The sequence below is a fragment of the Salvelinus sp. IW2-2015 genome, unplaced genomic scaffold, assembly GCF_002910315.2.
Source record: "Salvelinus sp. IW2-2015 unplaced genomic scaffold, ASM291031v2 Un_scaffold1997, whole genome shotgun sequence".
Lineage (NCBI taxonomy): Eukaryota > Metazoa > Chordata > Actinopteri > Salmoniformes > Salmonidae > Salvelinus > Salvelinus sp. IW2-2015.
In genome coordinates this window covers 81,644-93,128 of record NW_019943347.1, presented here as the reverse complement: position 1 = coordinate 93,128, position 11,485 = coordinate 81,644, and the positions used below count along the sequence as shown (strand labels likewise).

The 11,485-nt window shown below is 49.3% G+C and overlaps 1 protein-coding gene across 1 annotated transcript in view; it reads right to left on the bottom strand.

Annotated features, from left to right (window-relative positions):
• LOC112072669 (probable ubiquitin-conjugating enzyme E2 W-B) overlaps positions 1-11,485 on the bottom strand; it is a 45,758-nt gene that overhangs the window by 13,515 nt on the left and 20,758 nt on the right. The window contains exon 3 of the mRNA XM_024140056.2: positions 10,932-11,034. Within this exon, the coding sequence (XP_023995824.1) occupies positions 10,932-11,034 (103 nt within the window). The remainder of the gene's footprint in view (positions 1-10,931; positions 11,035-11,485) is intronic.

Below are 11,485 nucleotides of genomic sequence, written 5' to 3'. Positions count from 1 at the left end.
TAATTTACAACGTTAGCTACTAGCTAGAAATACTAACAGTTAGGCACGCTAGCTAGAAATACCTATACAGGTTAAGCCATTCTATTAGCTGAGCCCATAAACTCAAAAGAAAAGCATAGTAGGAATACAAACCACAAGACCGCTTCCATAGTATTCCAGAAACATCTAGCTTAATCGACATGGGTGGAGACAAAAAGGCGCAAATTATTAGCTGGAAACGTAAACCTGGGTACTAGGGCTAGGAGACATTCAAATTCCTCAAAGCAAGAATGATGGAACTAACCGCGGTCTGGCAGCAGAAGCGAGCTAAGGACTCTCAAGACGCTAGCAGAATTACCTCCCATATTCCTCTTCCGCCAGTATTAGCGCGCCTAGGCATAATCGCTAAAGACAGAACTCACTAAGAGACGATGGTAGCGTGAACGATCAGGTGCGCCACAGAGTTAGATACTACCTGAGCCGGGAGCCGAGCAGCTGTAGGTCATAATGTAGCTAGCTAAGCTAGAAATATCAGAAGGAGCTACCCGATACAGTGTCAGTCTAAACGAGCTAAAGTGACAATATGAACTTGAGTTACCAAATAGAGTGGAAAAACGAGAAGCCAAGGACGGAAGCTAGGGCACATATGCTTCAATGGCCAGGTGATGTAAGCCTGGGACGACTAAGGAACGAACATAAGATAGCTAGAAAGGGCACCTGAAGCAAACTGGCCACAAGAAGCCAAAGGCAAGACCACAATCTATGCTAAATCCTAGTAAGCCTTGAGGACGAGTGCAATATGAGAAAGAAACGGAGGCCATCATGGCTGATCAAACGGAAAACAACCATAACGCAATGCTACCAGTATCTGACTATGAAGCAGGTGAGTCTGAAAAGTTAAGCTAAAACGGGAGATATAGATTTGTTGCGTCAAAAAACAGTGTTAAGCTACTCTGATCGGATAGTCATGACTCAACCGGGGGAAGAACTCGCTGACGGTTTAAGCGTGCATATAAAGACCCACTAAGAGGATGGGGAGCAATCAAGAGGGGAGGGTAAACAGTACTATCACGGGACGCAACTGGGAAAAACAGGCCGGATGGGAACGGCGGACGGCAATAGAGCGGGACGGCGATCTAAGAGGCTGCAGAGCTGGCCAACTAGAAGAGGCCAGGAAGACCCGACAAGATGCAACGCTGCTAAAAAGCATAGACAGTACGAGCTGGAACTGGAGCTAATCAGACTGCTAGACCCTAAAGACTATATAGGACAGTGTCAGCATAACAAAGCACACTAGGCAGCACGAGTGGTAATCTGCTGGAGCTGGCCTGGCGCAAGAAAGGAACAACAGTAGAGTACTCTGGGTTACAGGAAGCACAAACACTGCTACAATATTGAGAACAGGAGCAATAAAAGTGATAATGAAAGGGAATAGATATCAGAACCACCTAGAGCATTGAGTAACAAGGAAACGAGCATCATTGAATATGAAGACAGACCAACAAACAAGTAATTGAGAACGGACAACTGATATCAAGAAATGAACCAATAGTTGTGTTGATGTTTTGTTTACATGATTTCCTGCAGTTTCTGACCAAAATATGATGTAAACCTCAGACCATGGCACGCAGCGCTGTGTCTGTATTCACCAATGGAAGTCTCACACAGAACAGTAAAAATAACGTCGAAAAAGAGTACGACTGTAGCCCATAATAGAAAGAACACAGAAGTGGAAACGCCCACAAAGGAACAAAGCACGGTTCGTAATCTAGCGAACAATAGTGGCAGAGACCGAAGATTTGCGGCGATAAACGTGCCAAAACCCGTCGGGTACATCCCAGATATTGACATCTCGCATACAGTCTTCTGTTGCCTCGCTATAGCAAGTGTCATTAACAAGTGTCAACGACCGAACACGGACTACAACGAGGGAGCGACGGCACATCCGGATGCCTCGCGTGAAGAACACCGATCACGAAAAATCTACGCAGAATCAAGTACCCGGGGTATATGGGAACTCGACATACACCGCTCACAACACCACCGAGCATGTACGAGTAGCCATACACTAGACACCAACCATCAAGACATGCATACCACCAATAAGTCCTGACGCGATTTGTAGCAGATTGTCAGCGTAATGACGGAACGCGGGATGATCTAGTCTGGACCACATGCTCAAAGTATAACGCACAGCCGCGAGCAAATACAACATCGGAGCTGAAACATTCGACCACGTCACGACGGGTCAAGGATCTGGAATGGAATATCCTAAGGAAATGGTGAGGAGTAGAGGTGAAGTTAAACACTCAGAAAGCGAAATGCGCCGCTACCAGCTGCTGTGCCGCTCACTCCATGTCCACTAGAATACGGCTAATAGAATATAAATAAACAGTAGGCTATACGAATATAGAAAGAAATGAGTAAGATCAGTATGCGTAAACATTATTAAAGTGGAGCGCAGTTCGATTCGCCAGGGGCGCGTGCCCAATATCAGGCCCGCAATAGCGGACCCACACCTCCCAGAGGCCCTCAGCGTGCTCCCTGCATCACACGGACTGTCCCTATCATCACCTGCCTCTGAGTAGCAGACGCCTAATGATGGTATTGTGCGATGGTCCTTGTAGCACACACACTTTGATGAACATTGGTTCAGAGACAGAAGGGAGGGCGGACGTGCCCCACACGCGTGAGGAGACCACGAGCAGCACAGAAGAGCACCACACCAGACCCCCGGTCGTGCTGCAGTGTAGCAGAGTGCAGCAAGGGCTAACGAGGAGGAACCGAGACCGCGCCATCGCGAGCACCCGCCCTGTCAACCAACCTCTCGGAGTGCAGGTCCACCAAAGAAGCCCTGCACAGCGGAAGGCTCCCACGGGTTAACGCCAGTGCACAAGGGCGGGGTTCACGGACTTAATTGAGGCATGGCCCAAGCGCTTAATCTGTAAGTGGAGGCTTTGGGGGAGGGTACTATGGTGTTGAATGCTAGAAGCGTGATACGACGATCAGATCGGAGAGCAGCAGGATTCTAATAAAGCAGTAAGCGCTATACGATAGATCCTGCGGTTGTGCCAGCGATGGAGCAGTACAGGCAGTGTGAAGACTGCGAGTTAGCACAGATTGCGATGCCCGATGTGCATCAATACTCTACGACCGCTAGAGCACAGGATATAGCAAAGGAATGTAGTCAGAGAGTGGGCGTTCCAGAGGAAGGGTCGAGTGACTCTAGGGATGGAGACCAGCGGCAACAACTCGTAAATATGCGAACATCTCCGAGCTTGACCTGAGTCTCTTCGAGTTGAAGACAGAGCGGGAAGCGTCCTGATGACAAAGAAAGTGAGCACGGGTGCTACGGAGGGGCGGGCGCACAAGGAGCTCACAGTTGGGCATGCTGCGTACGTCAGCAACCTACGGATAAGCGTTCTGTGAGGAAAATCGACGAGCCGACCAAACCGGCCAGAAGAAGAACGTGACAAGTGCAAAAAACGCAGCATGGATTGGAGCAGAAAGGAACAAGGGCAGCAAAACACAAAGAGCGATCCACAAGAGCACAAGCAAAACCGGAAAACGCAACCAGGGCCCCGGCCTAGTAAGCAAATAGTGTGGTCTATGGCACATACCAACAAGCCAGCGCCGGAGGAGACAGCATGAGGGGTCTTTCGGCTTGTTCCCTTTTGTAAGTCCGATGATCGTAAGCTCTGCGTAGAACCTGCCAATTAAGCCAGATCATCAGCAACTAGCGAGTCCGAAGACGCGGGTCTTGATTTGCCTTACCAGATGGCAGAGCACAAGACCACTTACAAGCGGTTTGCTGATGTCTATCAATAAACTTATCCAGTCGAAGCTTTCCACACTGAGGTCTATTAAATGCGCAGAGTCTGCGCTACGCAGAACGTATCTATTTGCCCCTTATTACATGGCGCCAGCACACACAGTGCTGGCACAGCAGCTCCTATGCCACCCCAACGCTGTTGCATCGCACGTACTAATGAGGCGACTTCGCCAGCGTACACCCAGCGGCTGTTATCTACTGAGTCACACACAAACCAGGGAAGAGAAGATTCGGAGGGAGGGCGACACAGGGAAGAAGACCAACAATCACTCCATATACACTTCCTGATGAACTCATAGCTATGCACACGCGGTAAGGCACGAATTGTATTCCGACACTCGCCAGGGATTTTATATAACCCTGCAGCAAGTACCTGTCCCGGATTAAACAGCGACAACCGATTCTGACAAAGATAAGCGACAGGTGACGAGGCACTTCGAGGATCGAAAGCTACCGCACCTATCGACACTAATTACAGCCACACCAGCTCACAATACAGCAAAGCGTCGGGATGGCTTAATCGGCATGTGCGGCAGTAAGAAGTGCCATCTTGTACCTGGATGCCCACAATCATGGTATGTAAAGGAACTAATCGGACTGAACGACAGCAGTGTGGCTTGTGCTCCTGAATGCCATCATTTCCATTTCCATATACACATTTTACATACTGGCATAGGGCTCTGCCAACAAAGCCTCCTGGCTCGTCCCTTTAGCTCACTGTTCATTATCCCCAGTATCCAGCCTGGTTCTGGGTCGCGAGGAAAAATTGACACTACACATGTCACGCATGGAACGGAGAACAGCAGCCCACGAGGACGGCCGAAGACCCCTCCAATCAACTTGCTCGTTGGCCGCTTCAGTGGAAGCCGAAGAGGCAGGGTTTCCAGCAACCCCCGAGGGCGCAGCGGCGGGACTCCTCCAGCCCAACGGAGGACACACTAATCGATCGAAAGACGTGATACGCAATCTCATCGGTTCAACCCCCAGACCTAGTTTATGGTATCAGCTAGACTGTATGTAGCGGGGCAGTGAGGTACCCCGAACCAGAAGCGAGACAGTACCAAATCCCTATCCCCACCTAACAGGTAGGAGAAAAGCAAAAACTACCTGAAGCCAGGCTGCATTTGACGTACTTGCGCTGGGCCTAGTGATCTTTCCCTATTCCATACCGTTTTTGGTGTTTAAAGAAAGTCCCCCTAAAACTTGAACTTAACCAGGGTCTAGATCTGGCCATGTTCTCCGTCCGAATGGTTTAAGGTGGGGGAGTTAAAGTGAATTTTTGCCCAAGTAAACTGACCGACATCCGGGGGAAGATTCGTTTAAGCGCCCACCCAATTCAGTACAGTTAGAGTCCCCACATCCTGGTGAACGATGGTTGTAATGCAAGTCGGGTCTAGCAGGTGCTGCCTCCGTCGGCGGGGCTGGTTAGCAGCTCTCATTTACGTCTCCGCCCCCAGCTGCTTCACAGGAACACCTTCCCACGCCTCTCCCCCGCCACCCGGACGAGCCACGGGGATAGGCAGACGACGGATGCGTCCTCTCTGCCCCGCCCTCAGCCGCTCTCGCCTCGTACCGTGCTATTTCCCGCAGACCAGATTATTGATCCGTCCCAACTTCTTCCCTTCCAACCCGACCACGACAGACCATAACGCTGCAGGGAATCCGCAGTGTTTAGGATTTTGCATTTACAAGGGTTCTTGGGCAACCACGGTCGCGAACAGGCGGAGTCGACAATGTCACCTGTTAGCCATAAAAAATTCACCAGTGGACCCACACGCATCAAAAAATGTGATTGCATAGGAGAGACAAGGGAGAGCGAACAGAATGTCTTCTAGGTGCAAATACCAAAGTAGGCAAGTTTACACTGCAAAAGGGGACGTTGAATACAACCAGGGTGGCACCGTCCTGCGACCCGGTGCGTCATGGCGCGCCTCGTCGCGTCCGCTGGGCCTCAGCACCTGGCCCACGCTGCTGTGCCGAACCGTGTGGCGCCATGGACGGTGCGGCGCTAGGCGACCATGAAGCTGCACGCAAGCAGGCAAGAGGCGGCGGCCACGATGGGACGCGCCTTCCTGGTGCGCACGCAGCCGTCCTATGACACCGTGGGGGAAAGCGCACTCACCCGCAGAGTGCTCCGATAGGCGGGGACCGATTCATTTTCATTCAGAAAAACCAGACGGAATCAGCTATCAGTTATCAACATCTAGGAAAGACAATGAAACACACCCTATGCAACACAAACAGAGTAGTCTGAACATATACAAACAATGCGGTATAGATGGCCAAAAGACGAAAGATGAAAGTGCAGACCGCCGAGAGAAATGCGTTCCGTGTCAACGTGCGCGTCGAATCCGTAAGTGTGTGCAATAGGCTCGTGGATCTGAACCAAAAAGAAAGGGATGAGGGTGACAGAAGTTTGTCGGGGCCGACCACGTTCTTTCTGTATATTGTCCAAGGCATACACTAAAATAAGAGATGGACTATTTACAGCGACTATTTTTCTCACGCTTCCTGAGAAGAAAGCAGACCACCGTATTTTTAATCCCTGTGTCCCAACGACTATACATCCAACTAAAAGCACATAGCCCTAAATTATAGTATATCCGACCCGTAGCACTCATGTCTTTAGCCATGAATACTTTGAAAAGTCTTTGTCATCTCACCAACACCATTATCTCAGTAAAACCCTTAACCCATCTCCAAAATTTGTCCCATAATCCCCTACTCCCAAACAAGAATAATGCAACGTCTCATATCAGCATCCACAACTACCCTTTAGCAATAAATTTATAAACACCTATTGGAGAAATGCTTATCACTGACGTATACACTTCATTGTCAGTATTCAACACCATACGCTCATTATTAACTTTTACATGAACTAAACGCAGTAAATCTAAACCACCTACCTTCGCAACTGATTCCTGACTTCGACAAGGCCCCGCCCCCAATGTGCAAGGGAGGACAACACATCTTGCCACGCCGACCCAACACGGCGTCCGCGGCTCTCAGGCCCCTACTGGACTCCCTGGTCACGTCAGGACTGCAGGTCAGCACCGACTTTCCAAACACCAGCAGAAGTGCCAACGGGCCACAACAGGGGTTAACCGAGAAGCCAACCAACGAACAGCCGGAGGAGGGACAGAAACCGCCGCGGTCATGTCCAGGACAACAAACCTCCCCCTTCATACGGGATTCAAACAAAGGAGATGTATTGGACCAAAGTAAAAGAAACCTCGATGCACCACCACCACCACCTATAGCTACAATTCACAAAGGCTCAGAGGAGCATGGAAGCTGGAGAGCTCATGAGTGCCTGTAACCACATCACCAGACAAACTAACATGCCAAAGCACACAAAGAACAGTCAGGAAGAGGCACGACAAAACCTATTTCCCCCTAGAACTGTGAAAAAGGGTGCAAATGGTCCGCAGATTTTCAAAGTCTGATGCAAGCATGGCATCCATCTCGCGAGACATCCTGAACCATATCGTTAATTGCATACACGTGAGGACCTCGTAGGCAAGTCTGTCATCAGTTCTTGCCGACACAAAACACAAAGAGGTAGGCGAACGCCCATACAGCACCGAGGCAACTGCCTGCTCTATCCAGACCCTGAGACCAGGCCGGGGGTCAGAAGGTGGTGCCCCCAAAGAAAGTGAAAAAATAAAATGGGGTGGCCAAAAAAAAGACCTCAGACACCCGAGGATAATGGCTCTACTCGTAGTGCCAGCAGCAGCGGGACCAGCTAGTAACGCACAATAGCGCTAAGCCAAAGCGCGCGAGAAACAGCGGCACCCAAGCCATAGACCCGGAAACATTCAGGCAAATATGCTACCAGACTGTACCGTCAGTCGCACCCCCCCGGGACGGCGCTGCGACTGACCCGGGACACGCAGCACGAAGCCGACACAGAGGACCTCACTAAGCGCCCCCGCACAGACGCGGGACGGACGCCCGGGATAGGATTTAGCCCCCTACGTGATTCGACTGTGCGGCGCGAATGGTAGGTATGGGGGATGAGCTGAACGCGTTTGGGGGGGAAGCCCGGAATGAAGCAGGGTCACGTAAGGCTACACCGGGGACCACATGGACAAAAAAAATGGATGGGAGGGCACATAATCAGACACGACTATGCCTGTTGAGAGGGTCACCAGGACACCACTTACTAAGAAAACAACTGCAGTCGGCGATGGCGGCCAGCGTCCGAGGAGCCACCGCCGGAAGCTGACTCGGAGTGATACAGACACAGTCATATAGTTTCACAGCACATACCACAACGTAAAGAAGAGAGCAGGGAACACGACAGCCAAACCAGGCAAACCAGAAGGAAAGACCGGTAACCACACAACTGAGACACGGGGGGAGTAAACGAGGGAAAACCCACGGAGGCTGCAGAATGACAGCCCAACTGGGGAGACTGTGTAAACGCAGCGGCGCAAAACGTGTGTGTTAGTTCAGGACTCAGGGGCTGAGGAAAAACAAGGGGGCGTAAAAAAGAGTAAGACGCCAGAGCTGAACAGAAACACAAAACGAGGGTAGATGGACTGGAAGCCGAGTGTGAGTCGTTCTGCAAAGGGTGCACAGAGACAAATACAGGGCGCAAACGAAAAACTGCAAGAAGGTACCTAACAATAGCAGATAGGAAAAAAAGAAACAAGCGATTAAGAGAGAAGGGAGGGTGGCCGAATGGGCATGGCAAGGCCAAATTCTGACCACACGGATCAAAACACGGGAAACAGAACAAAGAAGACAGCGGGGCAAACAACACACACCGCCACGAAGTGCGGCAGCCCACGTGGGCGTGGAGAGAAAGAACAAAGGGAGTGCGGACGAGGTGGGTAAAGAACTGCTGCCGAACTAAACCATAGAAAAAGAGAAAAAAAAAGAGAGGGCGAGGGAGTGTGGAGGTGCAAGCAGAAGAACCACTGGACAAAAACAAAATATATGCGCATTAAACGCATACACAAATCTAACCGATAGTAAATCATACCAATCAAGTTGACCAAAAAAGAATGAGACAGTCTGTCAGTCTGCGTGAGTATCGATTCGATCGTAATCCACAATTTTCGGCACAGAATGGGTTGGAAAACTTGCAGGGCTAGGCAGGGACCTGCTGGGCTGCTTGCGATAGCCGTCCGGACGGCGGGCGGGCCCCGTAGCGCAACTGGCTTCGTCAAACCGAATGCTCCGAAGGCACAACATACTAATTGAAAGAGAGGGAGTCGTGGGTCCAAGTGATGTAGTGTCCACAACTTAAAGAAGAGAGGGAGTGTCGGTGATGTCAGTGTCCACAACTAAAGAAGAGAGGAGTGTAGGGGTGAAATGGTAAGTGCCAACCACACTAAAGGAGAGAACGGGAAGTGTGGTGATGTAGTGTATCACCACAACTAAAGAAGAGAGGGAGTGTGAGTGATGGAGCTGTCCACTACTAAAGAAGAAGAGGAGTGTTAAAAGATGTGCACACCAAACCGATGACGGCAGCAGTTGTAAGGTAGACTGTAAAGTGTAATGTACCCACTACTTGAAAGAAGAGAGAGAGCCGAGTGAGAGGGTGAGCTCGCACCGCCGCTTGTGCAACAGTGAAGAAACCAAGGGCGAAGGTGAAAATGTAAGAAAACCGGCCACCGTGTTCCAAGCTCCACTACTACCTACACCAGCCGAACCAAGAAGAAGTAGGGGTCAGCCCATTAGTGACCGTTCTGCCTCCAGGCCTCTGGGATTGCTTGCATAGTTGCTTCGTTAGTATTTCTAGCTAGCTAGCTAACGTTAGTATTTCTAGCTAGCTAGCTAACGTTAGTATTTCTAGCTAGCTAGCTAACGTTAGTATTTCTAGCTAGCAGGTGACAGCTAAATCAACAGTAGTTTCTTGGTTGTATTGATTTTGTCATTAACATTGTATTAAACAATGATCAAAACTCAAACCATCCCCAACACATAGCTAGCTAGCTAGATCTCCCAACTTTGACCACTTTGATACAAACGTACTAATATAACGCATTGGACCAGAGCTAGAGCGTCGACTGGTATGTGCGTAGCCAATGACTGTATATATGAATGGACAAAGCCATGGATCACGTGACATCATTCACTTCTATGTGAAGACTCAAGAGCGCATTGAAGCCAAAGGAAGTCGGTTAAGATGGCGTGTCACGGAGACATAACATGCACAGTTTAAGCTACGCTAGGAAGTGACGTTGCATGCTAGCTCAGTGTTCCCCCTCTGATTGAATAACTCAAGTTGAAGRCTGTCCAGGGTACTGCAGGCTGCCATTAGCAACAAAAATATTCTCATCACGTCTTCTGTGACATTTTAAAATATTCAGTTGAAGGGCATACCTCTGGTGTAATTGAAGCAATTATTGTCTTTAAAAAATGTGGAAGATATGCTATGTGTTTAAAATAGCGCTGTAGACTGGAATCTCTGCCTTACAGAATGATATCTACCCTCTTCAGACCAGTAGACTGGAACCCTCTCTACCTTACAGAATGATATCCACCCTCTTCATTCAGTTTGATAAATGACCTGTTACTAAGCAACATGCCCACTCAGCGTACTCACAGAGCATGGATGGATCTTGACAGTGTCCTAGCTTGCTGATTCAATAGTTACTAAGCTATACAGTACTATTCATCAATGAGGAGCCGCTAGGCTAGCTAGTAGCTATAGTACTCAATGAGGAGGCGCTAGGCTAGCTAGTAGCTATAGTACTCAATGAGGAGCCGCTAGGCTAGCTGGTAGCTATAGTACTAAATGAGGAGGCGCTAGACTAGCTCGTAACACCAGGACTCAATGAGGCAGCGCTAGGCTAGCTAGTAGCTACAGTACTCATCAACGAGGTGGCGCTAGGCTAGCCAGTAGCTACAGTACTCATCAATGAGGTGGCGCAAGGCTAGCTAGTAGCAACAGTACTCATCAACGAGGAGGTGATAGGCTAGCCAGTAGCTACAGTACTCATCAACGAGGTGGCGCAAGGCTAGCTAGTAGCAACAGTACTCATCAACGCGGTGGCGCAAGGCTAGCTAGTAGCAACAGTACTCAACAACGAGGAGGTGCTAAGCTAGCTAGCGAGCTAGTAGCTACAGTACTCAATGAAGAGGCGCTAGGCTAGCTACTTACCTGAGGTGAATCGAAAGGATACCGACCACTGAATTTGAAAAGCAACTGAAATTTCTCTCCTTCATAGAGTGTGCCCGTGGCTCCTTCCATATCTACAATCCATCTGGAAGACAAGACACAACAAATGCCATATTAAATGATTATATATTACTTTATATTTCATTCTCCAATATAAACAAACAAGTGTGTGTGTGTTCATGTATGGTCTGGGTCGTAGGTCAATCAGAGATGGAGAGGATTGGTCCCTGGCCTGGTCAACATGCCTGAGGATAATGCATTCACTTATTTCTCATTCTGACAGAAAGACCCAACGATAAAGCCCTGTCATGATGCGTCCTTATAGAAAGACCCAACGATAAAGCCCCGTCATGATGCATCCTTATAGAAAGACCCAACGATAAAGCCCCGTCATGATGCATCCTTATAGAAGAACCAACGATAAAGCCCTGTCATGATGCATCCTTATAGAAAGACCCAACGATAAAGCCCTGTCATGATGCGTCCTTATAGAAGAACCAACGATAAAGCCCTGTCATGATGCGTCCTTATAGAAG